This window comes from Mesoplodon mirus (genome assembly GCF_964341445.2).
Source record: "Mesoplodon mirus genome assembly, chromosome: 10".
Lineage (NCBI taxonomy): Eukaryota > Metazoa > Chordata > Mammalia > Artiodactyla > Ziphiidae > Mesoplodon > Mesoplodon mirus.
This window is the reverse complement of record NC_138986.1, coordinates 60,662,972-60,687,233: the sequence shown is the minus strand read 5'-3', so window position 1 is coordinate 60,687,233 and position 24,262 is coordinate 60,662,972. Positions and strand designations below refer to the sequence as shown.

General features: G+C 38.6%; 1 protein-coding gene across 3 annotated transcripts in view; it reads left to right on the top strand.

The window, feature by feature from the left end:
• Positions 1 to 24,262, top strand: part of KLHL32 (kelch like family member 32) — a 235,665-nt gene that overhangs the window by 76,298 nt on the left and 135,105 nt on the right. For all 3 annotated transcript variants that reach the window (XM_082633331.1, XM_082633334.1, XM_082633332.1), the window contains exon 4: positions 23,300 to 23,407. In XM_082633331.1, the coding sequence (XP_082489457.1) occupies positions 23,300 to 23,407 (108 nt within the window). The remainder of the gene's footprint in view (positions 1 to 23,299; positions 23,408 to 24,262) is intronic.

The following is a 24,262-nucleotide window of genomic DNA, read 5'->3' as shown; positions in this document are numbered from 1 at the left end:
CCAAAAGACACAGAGTGGCTGAATGGATACAAAAACAAGACCCAGATATATGCTGTCTACAAGAGACCCACTTCAGAGCTAGAGACACATACAGACTGAAAGTAAGGGGATGGAAAAAGATATTCCATGCAAATGGAAACCAAAAGAAAGCTGGAGTAGCAATTCTCATATCAGACAAAATAGACTTTAAAATAAAGACTACTAGAAGAGACAAAGAAGGACACTACATAATGATCAAGGGATCGATCCAAGAAGAAGATATAACAATTGTAAATATTTATGCACCAAACATAGGAGCACCTCAATACATAAGGCAAATACTAACAGCCATAAAAGGAGAAATCGACAGTAACACAATCATAGTAGGGGACTTTAACACCCCACTTTCACCAATGGACAGATCTTCCAAAATGAAAATAAATAAGGAAACACAAGCTTTAAATGATACATTAAACAAGATGGACTTAATTGATATTTATAGGACATTCCATCCAAAAACAACAGAATACACATTTTTCTCAAGTGCTCATGGAACATTCTCCAGGATAGATCACATCTTGGGTCACAAATCAAGCCTTGGTAAATTTAAAAAAATTGAAATTGTATCAAGTATCTTTTCTGACCACAATGCTATGAGACTAGATATCAATTACAGGAAAAGAGCTGTAAAAAATACAAACACATGGAGGCTAAACAATACACTACTTAATAACGAAGTGATAACTGAAGAAATCAAAGAGGAAATTAAAAAATACCTAGAAACAAATGACAATGGAGACACGACAACCCAAAACCTATGGGATGCAGCAAAAGCAGTTCTAAGAGGGAAGTGTATAGCAATACAATCCCACCTTAAGAAACAGGAAACATCTCGAATAAACAACCTAACCTTGCACCTAAAGCAATTAGAGAAAGAAGAACAAAAACATCCCAAAGTTAGCAGAAGGAAAGAAATCATAAAAATCAGATCAGAAATAAATGAAAAAGAAATGAAGGAAACGATAGCAAAGATCAATAAAACTAAAAGCTGGTTCTTTGAGAAGATAAACAAAATTGATAAACCATTAGCCAGACTCATCAAGAAAAGAAGGGAGAAGACTCAAATCAATAGAATTAGAAATGAAAAAGGAGAAGTAACAACTGACACTGCAGAAATACAAAAGATCATGAGAGATTACTATAAGCAACTCTATGCCCATAAAATGGACAACCTGGAAGAGATGGACAAATTCTTAGAAATGCACAACCTGCCAAGACTGAACCAGGAAGAAATAGAAAATATGAATAGACCAATCACAAGCACTGAAATTGAAACTGTGATTAAAAATCTTCCATCAAACAAAAGCCCAGGACCAGATGGCTTCACAGGCGAATTCTATCAAACATTTAGAGAAGAGCTAACACCCATCCTTCTCAAACTCTTCCAAACAATATCAGAGGAAGGAACACTCCCAAACTCATTCTACGAGGCCACCATCACCTTGATACCAAAACCAGGCAAGGATGTCACAAAGAAAGAAAACTACAGACCAATATCACTGATGAACATAGATGCAAAAATCCTCAACAAAATACTAGCAAACAGAATCCAACAGCACATTAAAAGGATCATACACCATGATCAAGTGGGGTTTATTCCAGGAATGCAAGGATTCTTCAATATACGCAAATCAATCAATGTGATACACCATATTAAGTTGAAGGAGAAAAACCATATGATCATCTCAATAGATGCAGAGAAAGCTTTCGACAAAATTCAACACCCATTTATGATAAAAACCCTGCAGAAAGTAGGCATAGAGGGAACTTTCCTCAACATAATAAAGGCCATATATGACAAACCCACAGCCAACATTGTCCTCAATGGTGAAAAACTGAAACCATTTCCACTAAGATCAGGAACAAGACAAGGCTGCCCACTCTCACCACTCTTATTCAACATAGTTTTGGAAGTTTTAGCCACAGCAATCAGAGAAGAAAAGGAAATAAAAGGAATCCAAATTGGAAAAGAAGAAGTAAAGCTGTCACTGTTTGCAGATGACATGATACTATACATAGAGAATCCTAAAGATGCTACCAAAAAACTACTGGAGCTAATCAATGAATTTGGTAAAGTAGCAGGATACAAAATTAATGTACAGAAATCTCTGGCATTCCTGTACACTAATGATGAAAAATCTGAAAATGAAATCAAGAAAACACTCCCATTTACCATTGCAACAAAAAGAATAAAATATCTAGGAATAAACCTACCTAAGGAGACAAAAGACCTGTTTGCAGAAAATTATAAGACACTGATGAAAGAAATTAAAGATGATACAAATAGATGGAGAGATATACCATGCTCCTGGATTGGAAGAATCAACATTGTGAAAATGACTCTACTACCCAAAGCAATCTACAGATTCAATGCAATCCCTATCAAACTACCACTGGCATTTTTCACAGAACTAGAACAAAAAATTTCAAAATTGGTTTGGAAAAACAAAAGACCCCGAATAGCCAAAGCAATCTTGAGAACGAAAAACGGAGCTGGAGGAATCAGGCTCCCTGACTTCAGACTATACTACAAAGCTACAGTAATCAAGACAGCGTGGTACTGGCATAAAAACAGAAAGATAGATCAGTGGATCAGGATAGAAAGCCCAGAGATAAACCCACGCACATATGGCCAACTTATCTTTGATAAAGGAGGCAGGAATGTACAGTGGAGAAAGGACAGCCTCTTCAATAAGTGGTGCTGGGAAAACTGGACAGGGACATGTAAAAGTTTGAGATTAGATCATTCCCTAACACCATACACAAAAATAAGCTCAAAATGGATTAAAGACCTAAATGTAAGGCCAGAAACTATCAAACTCTTAGAGGAAAACATAGGTAGAACACTCTATGACATAAATCACAGCAAGATCCTTTTGGACCCACCTCCTAGAGAAATGGAAATAAAAACAAAGATAAACACATGGGACCTAATGAAACTTCAAAGCTTTTGCACAGCAAAGGAAACCATAAACAAGACCAAAAGACAACCCTCAGAATGGGAGAAAATATTTGCAAATGAAGCAACTGACAAAGGATTAATCTCCAAAATTTATAAACAGCTCATGCAGCTCAATAGCAAAAAAACAAACAACCCAATCCAAAAATGAGCAGAAGACGTAAATAGGCATTTCTCCAAAGAAGATATACAGACTGCCAACAAACACATGAAAGAATGCTCAACATCATTAATCATTAGAGAAATGCAAATCAAAACTACAATGAGATATCATCTCACACCAGTCAGAATGGCCATCATCAAGAAATCTAGCAACAATAAATGCTGGAGAGGGTGTGGAGAAAAGGGAACACTCTTGCACTGCTGGTGGGAATGTGAATTGATACAGCCACTATGGAGAACAAGCAGTATGGAGGTTCCTTAAAAAACTACAAACAGAACTACCATATGACCCAGCAATCCCACTACTGGGCATATACCCTGAGAAAACCATAATTCAAAAAGAGTCATGTACCAAAATGTTCATAGCAGCCCTATTTACAATAGCCCGGAGCTGGAAACAACCTAAGTGTCCATCATCGGATGAATGGATAAAGAAGATGTGGCACATATATACAATGGAATATTACTCAGCCATAAAAAGAAACGAAACTGAGCTATTTGTAATGAGGTGGATAGACCTAGAGTCTGTCATACAGAGTGAAGTAAGTCAGAAAGAGAAAGACAAATACCGTATGCTAACACATATATACGGAATTTAAAAAAAAAAATGTCATGAAGGACCTAGGGGTAAAACGGGAATAAAGACACAGACCTACTTGAGAATGGACTTGTGGATATGGGGAGGGGGAAGGGTAAGCTGTGACAAAGCGAAAGAGAGGCATGGACATATATACACTACCAAACGTAAGGTAGATAGATAGTGGGAAGCAGCCGCAGAGCAAAGGGAGATCAGCTCGGTGCTTTGTGACCGCCTGGAGGGGTGGGATGGGGAGGGTGGGAGGGAGGGAGATGCATGAGGGAAGGGATTTGGGAACAGATGTATATGTATGACTGATTCACTTTGTTATAAAGCAGAAACTAATAAAAAAAAATTTAGATAAAAAAAAAAAAAAAGTTATTCAATCTTTTGATATAAGCGCCACAAAAACCTTCAGTCAGAATTTATGTTAATTTTTCAATGTGCCCAGAGCTGAAATGTTTATCACCTACTGAGGCAAAGGAAGAAAACAGCAAACTATGGGAATTAAGCCAACTTTGCAACTTTCTGTGACTTATTGAGTTAGATTAATTTTCCCTTTTGTCACAATATTTGTCAAAATGGATAAAGTGTTAGTTTATAAGTTTGCTGTCATAAAGTTTAAAAGTGTGAAAAATTAGCATAAGTGCAGTGGTTTCTCACCTGGAGCTTTGTGTACCCTTCAGAGTGCAGATGAGCCCTGGAGATGTGGGGGAAACCTTACTATCAGTAAATTTTTATATCAATTTAATTTCTGCTTTGGGGTTTGCTTTATAATGTGTGTAACAGATTGGCATATATCTACATAATTTACAAATATATAAATATTAAGGCTCCTGCTCAAACCATGTTTGTATAATCAAAAAGTTTGGAGAACTTAAAAGCTTTTGCACAGCAAAGGAAACTGTAAACAAAATGAAAAGACAAGCTCAGAATGGGAGAAGATATTTGCAAATGAAGCAACTGACAAGGAATTAATCTCTAAAATATACAAATAGCTCATGCAGCTCAATATCAAGAAAACAAACAACCCAATCAAAAAATGGGTGAAAGATGTAAATGGACATTTCTCCAAAGAAGACATACAGATGGACAACAAATACCTGAAAAGATGCTCAATGTCACTAATTATTAGAGAAATGCAAATCAAAACTACAATGAGGTATCACCTCACACCAGTCAGAATGGCCATATCATCAAAAAATCTACAAACAATAAATGCTGCAGAGGATGTCGAGAAACGGGAACCCTCCTACACTGTTGGTGGAATGTAAATTGGTGCAGCCACTATGGAGAACAGTATGGAGGTTCCTTAAAAAACTAAAAATAGAGCTACCATATGATCCAGCAATCCCACTTCTGGGCATATATCCAGAGAAAACCATAATTTGAAAAGATACGTGCACCCCAGTGTTCACTGCAGCAGTATCTACAATAGCCAGGACATAGAAGCAACCTAAATGTTCATCAACAGAGGAATGGATAAAGGATATGTGGTATTATACATATACACAATGGAATATTACTCAGCCTTAAAAAAGAATGAAATGTTGCCATTTGCAGCAAAATGGATGGACCTAGAGATTGTCGTACTAAGTGAAGTAAGTCAGACAGACAACGACAAATATCATATGATATCACTTATATGTGGAACCTAAAAAAGGGTGCAAATGAACTTATCTACAAAACAGAAATAGAGTTACAGATGTAGGAAACAAACTTATGGTTACCAGGGGGTGGGGGAGGGGAAGGACAAATTGGGAGATTGGGATTGACATATACACACTACTATGTATAAAATGGATAACTAATAAGGACCTACTGTATAGCACGGGGAACTCTACTCAATACTCTGTAATGACCTATATGCGAAAATAATCTAAAAAGAGTGGATATATGTATATACGTATAACTGAGTCACTGCTGTACACCTGAAACTAATACAACATTGTAAATCAACTATACACCAATAAAACAATTTTAAAAAAGGACAAAAAAAAGTTTAGAGAGTACTACAGTAGTGAAACAGGACATAGAATGTAATATTGAACGTTCTAGCTTTTTTGTGTACTAACTAGGATTGTAGTGATAAATGTATTCAAGGTTGCAGCTTTTTTAACACTGTCGGAAACTGAAAACCAGGTTAAAGGAAATGATTGGCAACTTAAGTAATTGGCAATTAGGTTGAAAAATTACTCCATAGCTGAGGAAAGAAACCTCCATTCTGTAGACAGCTAACTCAGTTCTACTTGAAAGCATGATCAGGGCAGAGATTTTTGTCTTTCTTATTCACTGCTAAACCTGCAACACTTCTAACAGAGCATAGCATATAGTAGGCACTCAACTAATAGTTATTGAATGAGCATATGAATTTTTTGGTATTATGTACCAAGAAGCAACATGCCATTTTGCTTATAGTTGCAGAATAGCCATAGTAACTATCATAAAAGAACCCAAGGTAGAGTTGTGGGTTTTTTTAGTAACTTTATTTATTTTATTTATTTATTTTTGGCTACGTTGGGTCTACGTTGCTGCGCACAGGCTTCCTCTAGTTGCGGCGAGTGGGGGCTACCCTTTGTTGTGGTGCGCGGGCTTCTCATTGCGGTGGCTTCTCTTGCTGCGGAGCATGGGCTCTAGGTGCGCAGGCTTCAGTAGTTGTGGCACACAGGCTCAGTAGTTGTGGCTCGCAGGCTCTAGAGCACAGGCTCAGTAGTTGTGGCGCACAGGCTTAGTTGCTCTGCAGCATGTGGGGTCTTCCTGGACCAGGGCTGGAACCCGTGTCGTCTGCATTGACAGGCGGATTCTTAACCACTGTGCCACAAAGGAAGTCCTAGAGTCGTTATTACGTGAAAGTTTGACTCATTTTTCTCTCCTTTGTTTGAATAACTGTAAGTGGTGAGTATATCTGTTGGTCCACGGCACTCTCTTAGACTTTCTGCATTTTTTTTTTTTTCTAATTTGCTGTCTGGCTGTTTCTGGATCTCTTTATGCATCTGTCTGTTTTACTTTGTATCACCATTCTCTCTTTTCTTCATTTTCCTTTTATCTTTTTTCACTGATCTTCCACTTAAAAGTCTCTCCCTAAACAATAAATGCACACTTTGGCTTTATAGCGAGTAGACTTTGAAACACATGTTGATAATTTATCAGTTGGATAAATGGAACATTTTTAAAGATTTTTCTCAGACAAAACCCATGTTAAATTAACTTTTAATAAAGTTGGCTTTTGGATATTATTTTGGAATAGGAAAAATGTCTTTTCACCTTTACTCAGTTGACTATCTTCACGTAAATGAAACAGTCTTAACACTTAATTCCCATAAAAATACCTATATTCATTTTTCATCTTGGTACTTTTCATACAGTTAATTTAAACATTACAACTCTTTCATGGTGGTTGGGGAATAGTTAGTTAAATTTTTAGTTAAGAGAAATGTATTCTTTTTAGATCATTATGTTTAGATTATTGTATGTAAGACAATTGGCTTTTTTTAATGGTGAAATCACGTATGTTGCTATAAGCAGTTTAGCAAAAATGATTTAGAGTTAAATTAAAAGGCAATGAAAACATATAGCAAAATAAACTGTAAACACTGATAAATGTAACTCTCAAGAAGTAAGTAGGTGTGTTTGGGATTTAGGGGATTAACAAGCAAAGCTGTGTTGTGTCTAAAAGATTTTACTTGAGCTCAGAGACAGATGGCAAAGCTAATTCCAATAGGAGATTTCTGTATTCCCAGGGTTCTTATCCAAGGTTTAGGCCAACAGAGGGAATGCTCTCATCATTGCGAGAGTAACTGGTATGCTTACCTATATGTAAAGGTGCTGGTAGCATCCCATTCTGGAGAAGGGCTGATGGAACAGATAATGCCAAACACAAAACAGAAGGCCGGGACTCATGCAAGGATTAAGTGGGCAAAAGCATGAAGCATAGAGAAATGAATTGTGCCATGCTAAGGGGCCAGGGTTTTCTGTGTTTGAAGTAGTGATAGACAAACCAAATAATTCAGCAAGGTGTAGAAACCAGAATGTGGCAGAGACAGCCAGCTAATACCCTTTCCTTCTGGGGTTGTTGCTTGGAAGTGTCTACTCAGTCAGGGACTTCATTTTCTAACACCCCTTGCTTCTAGGTGGGACCACGGGACTCGTTCTTGCCAAAAGCATAAGGAGAAAAGGTATGAGTTGCTTACAGGGCAAAGTGATTATAAGCAGGTGTACCTGCTCCACAGTCGTCTTCTCTGTCTACAAGCCAACTTGAAAGGACTCAGAGGAGAGCAGAGCCCTAAGATAAAAGGACCCTAGGCCCTAAAAAAACACATAGATAGTGGCTTACCTAGGGATACTCACACTGGCATGTGTCATGAGTGAGTGAAGCCATGGGAATTTGGGTTTTATCTGTTATAAAACTACCTAATGGCACATTACCTTAATTAATACAGAATTATCAACAGATTCAACAGATGGATGAAACTATGACAGTGTGGAAAATGGTTATTGATATAATCAGAAAGAGATTTTACATTAATTATAATTAATACCGAATGAAGAAAATTTTTTTCATTGCTACATATGTACAAAGGGAAAAAAGAAACAAAAAATGTGAAAAATTATAGCACAGCATAAGATGGCAGAAGTTAAACCAAATATTTTAGTAATGCTTAGTAATAAGAATATATGCGAGCTGTTCAAAGTAATTCATTGAAAGGAACAAACTCAGATTGATTAAAAATATAAATTTAAGTACATTTTGTTTGTAAAAAACATACCTCAGAAAAATATATTAGACACTAACAAAGTATTTATAATATTAATATGGCACAGACTAGAATTCAGAAGAACAGAATTAGAAGGGACAAAAAGTGATATTGTGGGGCTTCCCTGGTGGTGCAGTGGTTGAGAATCTGCCTGCCAATGCAGGGGACACGGGTTCGAGCCCTGATCTGGGAAGATCCCACATGCCGCGGAGCAACTAGCCCCGTGAGCCACAATTACTGAGCCTGTGCGTCTGGAGCCTGTGCTCTGCAACAAGAGAGGCCGCGATAGTGAGAGGCCCGCGCACCGTGATGAGGAGTGGCCCCCACTTGCCGCAACTAGAGAAAGCCCTCGCACAGAAACGAAGACCCAACACAGCCATAAATAAATAAATAAATAATTTTTAAAAAAAAAGTGATATTGCGTGCTGACCAAAGTAACAATCCATCAAGAAAGTAACAGTTATGAACCTGTATCCACTTAATAAAGCTTCAAAATATATTAGGAAAATTATAGGATCATAAGGATAAATCAACAAATCCTCATAGTGGGAGATTTTTAATACTCTTCTCTTTGAAACCGACAGATCATGTAGACTAAAAAATAATGAAAATGTAGCTAGAGGATCTGGATACACACGTTCTCAACACATACAGAGTAGCTGTAAAAACTGAAAAGTAGGTCATAAGGAACTCATTACAAGCAGAAATCAGTGACAAAGTTAATGATCTTACCCCCATGTACTTGCAATTTTTTTCTTAAAGAGCACTCAATAATTCATGAGTTAAAAGGGAAATCAGTGTCAAAATTGCAAAATATTTAAAACTGAATAGAAATTAAAGCATTGTTCTTAACATGAATTTGAAGAAGCACAATTATAGCCTTCTTTGCAGTTTGGGTTCCCTGGGAAGAAGACTTTGGAATCAACACCTGCAGAGGGAGATGGAGAAAGCAGGATTTAGGAGAAGTTGATCTTTGATGCCAGCCCAACAGCAGTCTTAGCTGACTCCACATGGAACTCTGGAGCTAAAATGCCATTCAGTGTGGGGCCAAGGTGGCCAGGACTTTATATTCTTGCACTGATCACTCATTGAATGTGGGCTACCCAGGAAGGGGCAGGACCTTGGACAAGGCACTCTCAGCAGCTGGGCAATCCCTGAAGAGGCTGGCAGCTGAAGTCTGTCTGCCCACAGTTCTCCCAGCAGCTGGGACCACAGATTCTTCATTAAAGAGGGATCTGGGGGCCACATCACAGTGTCCTTTCCAAGCCTTGGTGCATTTATTTAAAAGCGGGAAAGATCTAGAGTGATGAACTATGCTTTCAACTCCAAAAGCTGAAATTATAAAATAAACCCTAATAAAATAGCTGGAAGGAAATAAGGATAAAAGCAAGTATTCATGAAATAGCATACATATATATATTTATATCAAATATTCTTAAACTGGGGCTTCCCTGGTGGTGCAGTGGTTGAGAATCTGCCTGCCAATGCAGGGGACACGGGTTTGAACCCTGGTCTGGGAAAATCCCACATGCCGCAGAGCAACTGGGCCCGTGAGCCACAGCTACTGAGCCTGCACGTCTGGAGCCTGTGCTCCGCAACAAGAAAGGCCGCGATAGTGAGAGGCCCGCGCACCGCAATGAAGAGTGGCCCCCACTCGCCACAACTAGAGAAAGCCCTTGCACAGAAACGAAGACCCAACACAGCCAAAAATAAATAAATTAATTCATTAAAAAAATATATTCTTAAACTATTTTTAAAATATGAGTTATTTAGGTAAACTTTGACCAACTTTAAGAATTGTAAAAAAGGAAGAGGTGATATATATAAATTGAAAAAAATTTTATATAAAATGAAAAAGGTGACATTTAGGGGTGAAGAAAGGAAAAATGATTATCAAAGAAACCATAGAAGGACTTCCCGGGTGGTGCAATGGTTAAGAATCTGCCTGCCAATGCAGGGGACATGGGTTCGAGCCCCGGTCCAGGAAGATCCCACATGCTGCAGAGCAACTAAGCCCGTGCACCACAACTACTGAGCCTACGCTCTAGAGCCTGTGGTCTGCAACAAGAGAAGTCACTGCAATGAGAAGCCTGCTCAGTGCAATGAAGAGTAGCCCCCGCTTGCTGCAACTAGAGAAAGCTCATGTGCAGCAAGGAAGACCCAATGCAGCCAATAAATAAATAAATAAATAAATAGGTAGATAGATAGATAGAAACCATAGAAACTTTATACTCATAAACACCAGAATGTTGGTGAATATATTTCTAGGAAAATATAAATCACCACAATTGAACCAAAAGAAAAGGGGAAAAAAAAGAAATTGGGGTAGTAGTCAGAGTAGCTATGCACCTCCTCAGAAAGGCAATGGGCCAGATTTTTTACGTGCCAGTACTACCAACTCTTTATGTAACAGCTATTTCCCATAAACCTGTTCTAAAGTCTGGAAGAAAATAGAAAGTCACACACCTAATTTTATAAGGCTAACATAATTCTGTTACCAAAACACAGGGGCAGCAAAAGAAATGAGAACCTAATCTCATTTATATGCATAGATACAAAAATTGTCAATAAAATATAGCCAAATCCAATGATCCATTTCCAGTCTTCTTTTTTTCTAACTCACAGCATCTCAATTACTTCTTGTTCCTTGAAGCACTTTCTTCACTTGGCTTTTGGGTTTTTCAAGTTTTTATCCCACTTATTGGCTGCTACTTCTCAGTATTCTTTGCTGGTTTTGCCTCATCTCCCGAACTTCTTAAAATTGGAGTGGCCCAGACTCAGTCCTTACACTTCTTCTGTGTCTACAGCAGCTTTCATGATAATCTCATACTGTCTTATGGTTTACATATATGTATATATATGCACACACACATATGTATAATACATATATATAATATAAAGTGATATATTAGGGTTCTCCATAGAAACAGAACCAATAGGATTTTATATGTATAAAGAGATTTATTATAAGGAATTGACTTATGTAATTACAGAGGCTGACAAGTCCCAGGATCTATACAGTCAGCAAGCTGGAGACCCAAGATGTAATTTCAGTCTGTAAATTATAGGCTTGAGACCCAGGAAGAGCCAATGTTTCAGTTTGTGTCCAAAGGCAGGAAAAAGCCAGCATCTCAGTTTGAAGGCAGTCAGGCAGAGAGAATCCTCTCTTTTTCAGCCTTTTGTTCTATTCAGACCTTTGACTGATTGTGTGAGGCCCACCTGCATTAGGGTGGGCAATCTGTTTTACTCTGTCAATTCAAATGTTAATCTCTTGCAGAAACACCTTCACAGAAACACACAGAATAATGTTTGACAAAATATCTGGGCTCCCTGTGACCCAATGAAGTTGACAGATAAACTTAATCATCACAGATAATGAATTCAAAATTTATATCTCCAGAATGGACCCTCCTCTAAAATCCATAACTTGTATATCCAATTGCTTGCTCAGCATCTCTTCCTGGATGTTTAAGAGGCATCACAAATCTGTGTCCAATCAAGCTCCCAATTTCTTCCCACAAACCTGCTTATTGCACAGTGTTCTCCGTTTCAGTTAACAGTGACTCTATAGTTAGTGCAGGCCCCAAACTGCTGGGTAATTCATGACTCCTTTCTCTTGCATCCAAACTACCAGCAAGCTCCATGGCTCTACTTTCAAAATATATTCAGACTCCAACCACTTCTGCTCCTACCACCCTGGTGCAAGCCAGGATCATTTTGGCCTAGAGTTTTGCAGTAGCCTCCTACTTTATCTTCCTACTTTAATCCTTGAGCCCTTGGAGTCTATTTCAATACTTCAGCCCCAGTGATCTTATTGAAAGCAAGTTGGATTATATCACTTCTGCTCAACACCCTCTGATGATTTCCACTCTCATTCAGAGTAAAAACCAATGTCTTTTGGTCTACGTGATTCTACCTCATTAGGCCTCCTTCCTATGACTCTTGCCCTTTCTCTCTCCACTCCCATCACACTGGCCTCTTTGCTGTTTCTCAGACATGCCTGGCATGCTGTCACCTCAGGGCCTTTGCACAGCTGTTCCCTCTGCCTGCATTACTCTTCTCCTAGATAGTACATAACTTGCTCCCTTGCCCCTTTCAGATCTTTGCTCAAATATTACTTTCTTAGGAAGTAAGACTTTAACCTTATTTTTAAAGAAGACTATATTTATATAGTACTTATGTAGCTATAAAATTGTAAAGACAAAAAGCCACCGTTTAGTTTTTTTTAACTTTTGGAGTCATAGGTCCAGTCAGCAAAAGCTCTTTCACCTCTGGGATTTATTCAGCTGTGACAAGGATACCTGGGTCCACAGGTACAGTTGTAAATACAGAACTGATCAGTGATACCTGTTTCAGCTTTCACAGGTAAAAGTGATTTTCATGAAGACTGAATAATATTTTTGTTATTATCCATACAGATCTTCTGTATAATAGCTGGTGTGAAGGTGGGGAGCAGAAGGATGGCTCAGAGACACTAGGGCACTGACTCTCTTTTCTTCTCCTACTTGAGAATATGACATTGCTGATGCTGAAGTTGAGTGAAAAACTAGGAGAGTGATGGTTATACCAACTCCCCAACACAGAACTTCTTAGATTCTTAGTGGATATGTACTGCTGGAAAGGAAACTTAAATGCTGAATCCAAAAGACTTGTGGCCCAGCAGACATCTTGCTGTTTTCTTGGATCCAACTGGCGTAGTCTAACATATGCAGTATCACCTGAAGCCAATAGGGAATTAAGAGCCCAGGAAAACTGGACAGCGAGGTACTCATACGTTTTAGAGTCCTTGGCTAATTAATTGGCACTTAATGTGGTAGTGTTTGGTTGCTTCCCTTAAACTTGTAACTCCAAAAATACCCAGAATCTGGTTCAGAAGAGGCACCTAAAGTGCTGCAATAGATTTTTCTTTTCTTAAGGCAGTTGTGACTTTAAAAACAATCTACAAACAAACATAGTTCCAAGGAACCATAGAAATAGACAAAAATTACCCACAGTTGAAAATGTGTTCGATTTCTCACCTAAGTGATAATCATGTGTTGTCTGTGAGTAGATGCTGGCATTCTGCAACCTGTATCTGCTGATCAGTCATTTAGTTAATATCAACCAAGAAGAGGCCTCATGAACGAGCTTTTAAATTTAGCCAGAAGAACATAGCATCATTAATGATGGCCTTGACATTCAGCAAAGCCAAATTAAGCAGTCAATCTGACATTTTATAGACAGTGTGTTAGGGAGCCTCACACCCGGTGGATGTTCGATAAGCATTAATTGCCTGGCTGACAATGAACAGCTACGCATCTGTCTGTTACAGAGGCTGTAGTTATTGAATAACTAGGAGAAGGCTGATTTTAGATATACTGTGGGATAGGAGTATGTGTGTGGGTTTTTTTTTTGTTTTTTAAATTAAAATGGATGCATAATTTCCTTTTGAAATTGAACACATTCATTATAAATAGTATTCCCTCTGTCAATCCAAGGTGAAGTACCAGTTAATAGTGGTAGTGATCAAATGTTATTTCCTTTTTAAACAGAAAACTGAGAGCCTCTAAACAATCTTTGTCACATCCTCTTTTAAAATAATTTGCATCGATGCCAGAGAAATCATCAACATTTCAGATTAGGTAGCTATTAATTTCATTATTGTGCTGTTAGTGTTCATTATATATTGTGCTGTTAGTGTTCATTATAGTGAATGGACAGTGGTGAACTCTGATCTGCACTTTATTCCTTCATTTAAATTGGTTCGCTTCTACAGAATATGAATACTATGAAGCCAGATAAATTCTTGTAATAATAAGAACTAATTTTTTATCATTTACTCTCTGCAGTCATTGTGCTAAGCTCTTTATATGTATTTAAGTTTGTACTGAAAGGTTTTTTCGCTTTTTCTGCCATTATCTTTTTTCTGCTTTTAAATTTTAAATTATGACTTTTGACTTGTAAATTATGACTTTCATGCTGCTTTATTTAAAATCACAATTTCACTAATGCTTATTTAATCACAGTAATACAGTCAACCTTAGTTAGCTTCCTCGGAAAGAACAAGAACACATGTTTGAAGGATAATGAAGCTGATGAAAATTTTAAACCTTTGGAGACTGAGTATTGAGCAAAGACGGATGTTTTATAAAAGAGGGACAAAGTGGCTGATCATGTGAATCTGGTGAATCATTGTAAAAAATTATTGGAATATATAGATATGCCCTGCTTCTGTTTATCATTGTTATAAAAAACTGATTCAGGGCTTCCCTGGTGGCGCAGTGGTTGAGAGTCCGCCTGCTGATGCAGGGGACACGGGTTCGTGCCCCGGTCCGGGAAGATCCCACATGCCACGGAGCAGCTAGGCCCGTGAGCCATGGCCGCTGAGCCTGCGCGTCTGGAGCCTGTGCTCCGCAACGGGAGAGGCCACAACAGTGAGAGGCCCGCGTACCGCTAAAAAACAAACAAACAAACAAACAAAACCCCAAAACTGATTCAAAATGAGTTGTCCACTCTGGGATGATCCAGCTGCTTGCTGAGTCAATTGCTTTTAATTAGCTCATCTGATGTTGATTGGGTTTTGGGCTTGCATGCCTGGATTCCTGAAGGATTGAATTACCAGTATTCTTCTCATTTAGAGAGATGTGACTCTAAAGTCATGAGAGATTTTCATATCAAATCATTCATATCACTTTAAAAATTATATATCTATGCATATATACATTTTCATAAGATTAAAAGAAGTTCTTCATCTGTTTACTTTTGAAAGGTGTTTCAGCTCTTGTGGATTATTCTTAAACTCTTTTTTTTCCCCCATTTTGTAAGATGTAGAGACTTTGCATGTAGTCTGCATGGACAAAGCATCAGATGTGTTTGCAGGAGTAAACGTGAGCATATGGGATGACCTGAACACTTCATATTAAACTGGCCTGTTCTGCCTTGGATCAGGAAGGTTCAAGTGAAGTGGTTGCTTAGCAACTAATGGAGTTAGAGGAAACCATGTGTTAGCCGGGCCTCTCGCCCTCCTGTGTGTGAGTGCCTAACAGGGGGCGAGTGGCTCCAATGTGTATTGCCTGACTCGCAGCTGTCAAACCAAAGTGATGAATAAAATGAAAGATTGAAAAGAGATGGCCCAGCTGGACTGGGTGCCCGTGTTTATGTTAGCATGTTGAAGAAAAAGATATTGAGGGAGGACACTAAAAATGAAAGAGGAACTGTTGAAATTTGCGGTTAAAATTTTAAGATATACAGCATAGTGATACAGTATTTTTGCAGATTATTCTCCATTATAGGTTATTACAAGATAATGGCTATAATTCCCAGTGCTATACAGTATAGTTGCTTATCTATTTTATATACAGCAGTTTGTATCTGTTAATCCCATACCCCTAATTTGTCTCTTTCCCCTTCTCTCTCCCCTTTGGTAACCACCAGTTTGTTTTCCATATCTGTGAGTCTGTTTTACATATACATTCATTTGTATTATTTTTTAGATTCCACATATAAGTGATATCATACAGTATTTTTCTTTCTCTGACTGACTTATTTCACTAAGCATAATACTCTCTAGGTTCATTTGTGTTGCTACAAATGGCAGTATTTCATTCTTTTCAATGGCTGAGTAATATTGCATTGTATATATATATATACCACATCTTCTTAATCCAGTTGTCTGTTGACGGGCACTTGGGTTGCTTCCATGTCTTGACTATTGTACCTAGTGCTGCTGTGAACATTGGGTGAATGTATCTTTTCGAATTAGTGTTTTCATTTTTTCCAGATATATATCCAGGAATGGAATTCCTGGATCATGTGGTAGTTCTATTTTTAGTTTTTTGAGGAAACTCCATACTGTTTGCCATAGTGTCTGTACCAGTTTACATTCTCATCAACAGTATACAAGGGTTCCCTTTTCACCATATCCTCACCAACATTTGTTGTTTGTAGACTTTTTGTTGATAGCCATTCTGGTAGGTGGGAGGGGATAGCTCGTTGTTTTAATTTGCATTTCTCTAATAATTAGCAATGTTGAACATCTTTTCGTGTGCCTGTAGCCATCTGTATGTATTCTTTGGAGGAATGTCTATTCATGTCTTCTGCCCAATTTTTGATTGGGTTGCCTTGACATTCTTTTTTTAAAAAAATTAATTAATTTTATTTATTTATTTTTTTGGCTGTGTTGGGTCTTCATTCTGTGCGAGGGCTTTCTCTAGTTGTGGCGAGCAGGGGCCACTCTTCATCGCAGTGCGCGGGCCTCTCACTGTCGCGGCCTCTCTTGTTGCGGAGCACAGGCTCCAGACGCGCAGGCTCAGTAGCTGTGGCTCATGGGCCTAGTTGCTCTGCGGCACGTGGGATCTTCCCAGACCAGGGCTCGAACCCATGTCCCCTGCTTTGGCAGGCAGATACTCAACCACTGCGCCACCAGGGAAGCCCTGCCTTGACATTCTTTATGGCAAATTGAAAATCCTTAAAAGCTTTTACTTTGATTCCATAGGAATGAGTCTGAGGGATTTGTGTCAGTAGCACCTCTGAGGTAGCCACATGAAGTTCCTCTTCAGGAAAATATAAGAAGGAGATGGACCAGAGAAAGTCAACCAAAGTAGTGAGGAGAAGGAAGGTGACATGATGGATTTGTCTGAAGGCTCCTACCACTGCCACCACCTAAGAACATGGGATGATTTACTCTTTTAAAGGTCTTATTCCCGGGACTGTGGGTCTTTCTTTAAGCTGTAACCTCCCCTCCTTTCCCCATGAATCTGGAGATCAGTCTTCGCTTGCTGGGATTTGGACTCAGGTCTCCTGCCTGGACTGCAGGATTTCTAGCATTGGCTTTGAGTGCTAACATTTTATGACTCAGAGAATTTGGAGTAGATGCTCTTCCCAATAGGGAGACTTAAGAGCTGTTATCGCATGTTGGAAAGACTATTAAGCAGAAAAGAGAGTGAATTTATTGACCTTCTACCAGGACCAAGAAGAGAAGGTTATCCAGAGAGTGATTCAATATTCTAAAAGCATCGTTAATACTTGGCATTCTCCAGTGAAGTATTGGGTGTCTCATCACTTCAAATATTCAGATAGGCAAGGAGTGTTGCAGGGGTGGAGGACTGACTACAGCCATGCCTCTCACACTCTGACGTTCATGTGGGTCACCAGGGGCTCATGTTAAAATGCAGCTTCCCATCCAGTAGGTGTGGGTAGACATGAAATTCTGCGTTTCTAATAAGTTCCCTGGTGATGCCAATGCTGTTGACCCAGGGACCACACTCTGAGCAGCGAGGGGTCAGTTATCTCTAAAGTACCTTCCAGTTTTAAAATTCCACTTACAGAAAAAAGCTAGAGTTTTACTCATGATACTTAAAACACACCCTGTGCAGCTCTGATAAGCCGTGTAAGTGCCTCTTCTGTGTCTTAGAGAATTCTCCCAGATCGCCTATCGTATTTTATTTTATTATTTTTAATTTATTTTTTATACAGCAAGTTCTTATTAGTTATCTATTTTATACATATTAGTGTATATATGTCAATCCCAATCTCCCAATTTATTCCACCAGCTCCCCCCAGCTTTCCCCCCTTGGTGTCCATATACATCTGTGTGTCTGTTTCTTCCTTGCAAACCAGTTCATCTGTACCATTTTTCTAGATTCCACATATATGCGTTAATATACGATATTTGTTTTTCTCTTTCTGACTTACTTCACTCTGTAGAATCTATATCACATCTGCTTGGTCACTCCTTCACGCGGACCCCAAATTCTGCCTTAGGACAGCTGTCAAAATGCAGGAAATCCAGGTTTGGTCTTAGTCATTGTGCCCTTAGTAGATTTTGAAAGGCAAGATAGTGCCACTGGCTGCCATATGAGGATAGACCAAAAGGTCTCTACATAGGAAAGATTCATCCAACAATAGCTTATCAAGTATATTCAATAAGGAAAAGTAAAAGTGCTATCCCTAAATATCTGAAAGATATTTAAAGATAAAACAATGGATTTCTTTACATGGTGGGTAGTGAAGTATTGAAATCCCATACCCATGGGATATAATTATAGACTAGAAAGTAAGAGAAGTACCAGAGGAATGCGGGATCTGAGAGGGTGACCCAACGCTAAAGCCAGATGTGTGGGTGTCATTTTCCAGAGTACCTAACAGGTGATAAAGAGAAATACCGTATGTGGATAACCTGATTTCATGGTGGGCAACAGTTTCTGGCCTTCATATGTCCTGTCCCTTTAGCTAAGAAAAGAACAACTTGATTTGTGTCCTTTTTCCATTCCATTCCATACTCCCCCAGAAGACCTAAGTAGTTTGAAATATGGCCACATCTAGGAGGAGGAGAATTCTAAGGAGAAATAGGATAGGCCATAATCATGCTGGTTTTGAAGGGCTCATTATCACTATGCAGTTAAATTTAAGAAGTAACTGTGCCAAGAGCGAAGCTGTGAAATACAGTTAGATTCTTTGAATAAACAGGTTACATATTTGAAGATGTTGGGAAAACCAAAATGTTTCACAGGTTTTAGCATATAAGGTAGATTTTTCTTTATATGGTTAAGGCGAGGGGAAACTGGTATTTCAGAAATACTAATTTTTATGCCTAATTATATTTATAGTAATATAACTTTACTGTTTTCATTTGTCCTGACACTTTATTCTCTGAGAGTATTACTATATTGTTTGAGGGAGAATTAAAACAGCTATAAATGTATAGGGGAAAAATACCCCTCAATCAAGCATCCCCACTCTTTCAGGCCACTAAGCACCTCAAATGCATTGGATTGCTTTTGCATTTGTGAGATAAAAAAGGTAAATAGCCCAGTTCAACTGTGGTCAGGACCCTTTTCTCCTTAATGTCAGGGAAATAGGCTATTGTGGTTAATTGAACAGTCTTATTAACTGAGATTTACTACCTATTTTATATGTGAGGTATAACCAAAATGCAATAAAGGATAATCACCATTAACACTAAATTGAGCAAAATGTAATCTTTGTTAATTCAGAGGTTAGCTCATATCTCTGTAATGCCTCATGGCCGTTGTAAACATCACTAATTATATAACATATAGAAGGCATAGGGGATCAGGCTGGATCTGCCACAATCATTGCAAGTTGCTCTTTTTAGTAACTTCCTAAAACATGTTTGTTTACTTTTACTTATCTCTCTCATAAAAGATAAGGGTTGGGGCTGCCCTGGTGGTGCAGTGGTTGAGAGTCCGCCTGCCGATGCAGGGGACGCGGGTTCGTGCCCAGGTCCGGGAAGGTCCCGCATGCCGCGGAGCGGCTGGGCCCGTGAGCCGTGGTCGCTGAGCCTGCGCGTCGGAGCCTGTGCTCCGCAACGGGAAAGGCCACATCAGTGAGAGGCCCGCGTACCGCAAAAAAAACAAAAACAAAAAGGTAAGGGTTGAATGTGCCCCCAAACAATCCAGTTATTTTATCTGTAAAATCATTTGTGTTCCTAATCAAATGTGGATTCACAGTACATCTTGCCCATATCCAGTGCAACTCCAAAGCTATGTGTAGTTTACCAGGTAAAAAAGATCATATTTCACCAGCTTTAAGTGCTTCACAAAGTCTATCATCCGTCATTCTGCTTACCTTGGAGGTTGTTGTAGAATTGCCATTGGTCAGTTTTGTGGCATAATATACCAACCTAAAATTGTTTGTAGCTCATCTTATGACTGCATGACAACTAATGTGACCCAAGGAAACTTAATTCATGTACTGTGATTTTAGGACTCAATTTGTGTCATTTCTATATGAAGTACAGGAGGAATGACACTATAAATCCACAGCTCTCTCTGTGGTAGGCACTTAAAGTGGATTGCATCCTCACAAACTGGGTTTTCCATTAGAAAGATTTGTGGTGGTTGCAGCACATCATCAGCCAAAAGTAAGCTGTGATGGGCTTCCCTGGTGGCGCAATGGTTGAGAGTCTGTCTGCCGATGCAGGGGACACGGGTTCGTACCCCGGTCCAGGAAGATCCCACATGCTGCGGAGCGGCTGGACCCGTGAGCCATGGCCGCTGAGCCTGCGCGTCCGGAGCCTGTGCTCTGCAACGGGAGAGGCCACAGCAGTGAGAGGCCCGTGTACCTCAAAAAAAAAAAAAAAAAAAAAAGTAAGCTGTGATGACTGTAAATCTCAGCCTGGCCAAGGCTCTCCCAAAGACAAAACAGTGTGAACCAAGAAAGAGTCTCTGCAGTGTTTTCCTGTTTCTAAGCAGAACCCTCCCATGCTTTGGCAGAATGTTGTGGCTTAATAGAGGACATTGCCATATGTTCTTACTTTTTTCTAAATGTCTAGCTTTGAACTCATTTGGTAGATATTCTTTCTGCTTAACTTTCATTACTTTTTAATCCCAGTGTCTAAAACACCTTATATCCAGAAAATTCTTTCTTATGTCGAATTATTTTTGTTTATGACAGTGTGAAACAGCTGGATTTGTACATTGCACCTGAATTTTTAAAGAGTTTCTCAGGTCATTCATTCATTCATTCATTGACCTGTATTTATTGCATGCATGCAGTGCTAGTGTCTAGGGGCTCCATGGTGAAGAAGACGAATATAGTACTCACTTTCATGCATATTACAGTTTATCTTTTCAATAAGTTTGATGCTAAAAAATAGCACCCTTGGTCTTACCACCTTTTCTGCTACCAAAGGAGTCTCTGTCCTTCCCCATGGTCTCTAGCAGGTCTCCAGACATTGTTTCACAAGCTTAGGCAGCCTAGGCAGCTGGTGTTTCGCTGTGTCAAATGGCCGGGGTTCTTCCTCACTTTGGTGATATCCAATGAGGCTTTTCCTAATTGAGGTGCCTTCTAAGTTTATTAAACTTAAAAGATATTGACCTTGGCTTAATAGTTCCCTTTTTACTTTAAATTAACCAGTTTTTCTAATATTTAAAAATTATATGTTAAATTTGTAACATTAAATTTCTAAGACTCTATGATATGATATCAGAATGGAAATTAGGTGTTTTTAGAAACAGGGGTGATGGTTTCTCTGATGGTGTCAGTCCTTAAAGTAGGGTGTAGGAGTATGTGGTGAACGTGAAGTCCTGCAGCCAGACATAGGAATTTTGAGTGAAAATCGTCAATAGGAAAGTCTTAGAAAGGAATGGATTTGGTCAGAGGGTGGTGGCGGTTGGAGGTTTGTTTCTTAGCTCTCATTCCAGTTGGGATCAAAGGGAGGCATGGGAGAGTAGGACAATCAGCCTGGATTATTAGAATAAGAATTTCTGTTTATTAAACACCTTCTATGTACCAGGTATTATTCTTGACATTAAGCATAATTGTATCTAAACCTCAAGACAACCCTGTGAGGTTGGTATGATCCCCATGTACAGGTAAAGGACCTGAGGTTCAGAGAAGTTAACAAAGTAGCCAAAGGTCACATGTTCAAGGTAAGTTGCCCATATGACAAAGTAGGTTATAGAACCAGGATTTGAATCATATGTGTCTTCCTATACAACCTTGAACATTAAAAATAAAACAGAGTTTCAAAAGACCAGTGTTAGAAATAAACAGGTAACACATGTTCATGGTAATGATCCAAATAATACTATATGTAAATGGTCTCTTCCTGTCCTCTACAGTTCATACTCTGTAATATAACCACAGTGACCAATTTGGTGTTGCTTTGTTGCTTATACAAACATGTACAAATATGTATGTACATTATTTAAGGGATTATATTCTTCCCCCAACTCTACTAAGCCAGGTTTCAAGTTCAGTAGTTCACAAGTCTCTGGTTGAGGACAGATACCTGTTCTGTGTCAGTTTTGCCATAGTTGCTTTTTTTAAAAAAAATTTATTTTATATTGGACTTTAGTTGATTTACAATGTTGTGTTAGTTTCAGGTGTACAGCAAAGTGATTCAGTTATACATATATATATATATTCTTTTTCAAATTCTTTTCCCATTTATATTATTACAGAATATTGAGCAGAGTTCCCTGTGCTGTACAGTAGGTCCTTGTTGGTTATCTGTTTTAAATATAGTAGTGTGTACATGTCAGTCCCAAAAGACCCTTATGAAAGCAGATTCAAAAAACTCCCTTGGCCCGCATGTTCTCTTATTTAACCTTTGCTCTCAGGAACTTTTTCCACTTCGTTAACCCAGATAATTTTTTTGTAGTTTGAATCATTTCTGTCCTGCTCTGTATATGGGTTGATGGAGAGCAGCTGGTTACCATATCAGGTGCAGTTACAACTTGGAAGACCTGAAAAAAGAAATTAATGTGGGGAATATTAAAAACTGAAACACTCATATAATAAAAAATGGACACTGAAAACAGCTGAAATTTCTTTCAGTTTCTTTTAAAAGCAGCTATACGAAATCTAGAATCAAATTTAGAATTAGACAGATTGAAAGTTTTTTATTGTGACCTGTGCTTTTTAATTTTGAAATTTCAGATCTTCTACAAATGCATAAGCAGAATCCACTTAACATTAAGTCAGTTTCCTATTAGCATTTTTTATCTATAGCCATACTTGATTTAAAAAACAAAACAGGGCTTCCCTGGTGGCGCAGTGGTTGAGAGTCCGCCTGCCAGTGCAGGGGACGTGGGTTTGTGCCCCTGTCCGGGAGGATCCCACATGCCGCGGAGCGGCTGGGCCCGTGAGCCGTGGCCGCTGAGCCTGTGCGTCCGGAGCCTGTGCTCCGCAACGGGAGAGACCACAGCAGTGAGAGGCCCGCGTACCACAAAAAAACCCCCAAAAAACCCAAAATCAGTCTTTAACTTGTAAAACTTTTTTCTTTCCTAGTTTCTCTAGGACTCTGTCTTGTTCTCTTGCTTTATAAGTCCCATAACTGTCTTCCTTTCTCTCCCACCTCAGGCCATGTTCAGTCTTTGTATGGTGGAAAGTGGTGCCGACGAGGTGAATTTACACGGTGTGACCAGCCTCGGCTTAAAGCAAGCTCTGGAATTTGCATACACAGGACAGGTATGGTACCATACGTCATCTGAGAGGCTTAACATTTTAACTGCACCTAAACAGAGGAGATTATTCATGAGATTTAGGTATTTTTCTTGTTATTCACTTTGAGGTTAAAAAAAGTTTTACATCTACTTAAGGTTACAACTAAAATAATGGAAAGGTAAGTAAAATAATTTGATCTTAAATATTTTAATCTTAGCTCAGTTGCTTGCTGGTGTAATTTTAAAATATCCTGAAGAATTATTATATGGGAAAGAATTTGGAAGATAACTTGAATTCTCATTGTCATCACTGAAGCTCAGTGACTCAGTCATGGCTTTACTGGCTTAAAAACAAGAACACTCCCCGTCCCCCCCCCCACAAAAAAAAACAATCTAAAGCTGTAAAGAGCTCTGTCTAGCATCTTGACACCCTGTCCTCGACATACATTTCAGGATCAGGGCCTCAAGTAATAGATTAGAATGTGATGGTTTGAAAGCCAAAGTTGCTCATCATTAAAATTGTTATAGGATTTATAGGAATCTTCAGAGAACATTCGTTTTCTTTCTGTTTTTAAATGAAAGAATAATGGTGACAACTAGTAGAATACAAAAGCCATGTCAGTGTATGACTATCATAGCAAATCAAAACAAAACTTAATAAAGACAATATAAATCCAAATCTGAAGCTTCACGGTTCTTATCTAATTTCATGTTAGTGCAACAATTATTAGAATACACAAAACCCTTCCTTTTAGAATTATTTTTTAACTGAAATATAATTGACATGTAACATTCTATTAGTTTTAGGTGTATAACACAGTGATTTGCAATATGTATATATTGCAAAATGATTACTATAATAAGTTAACATCCATCACCA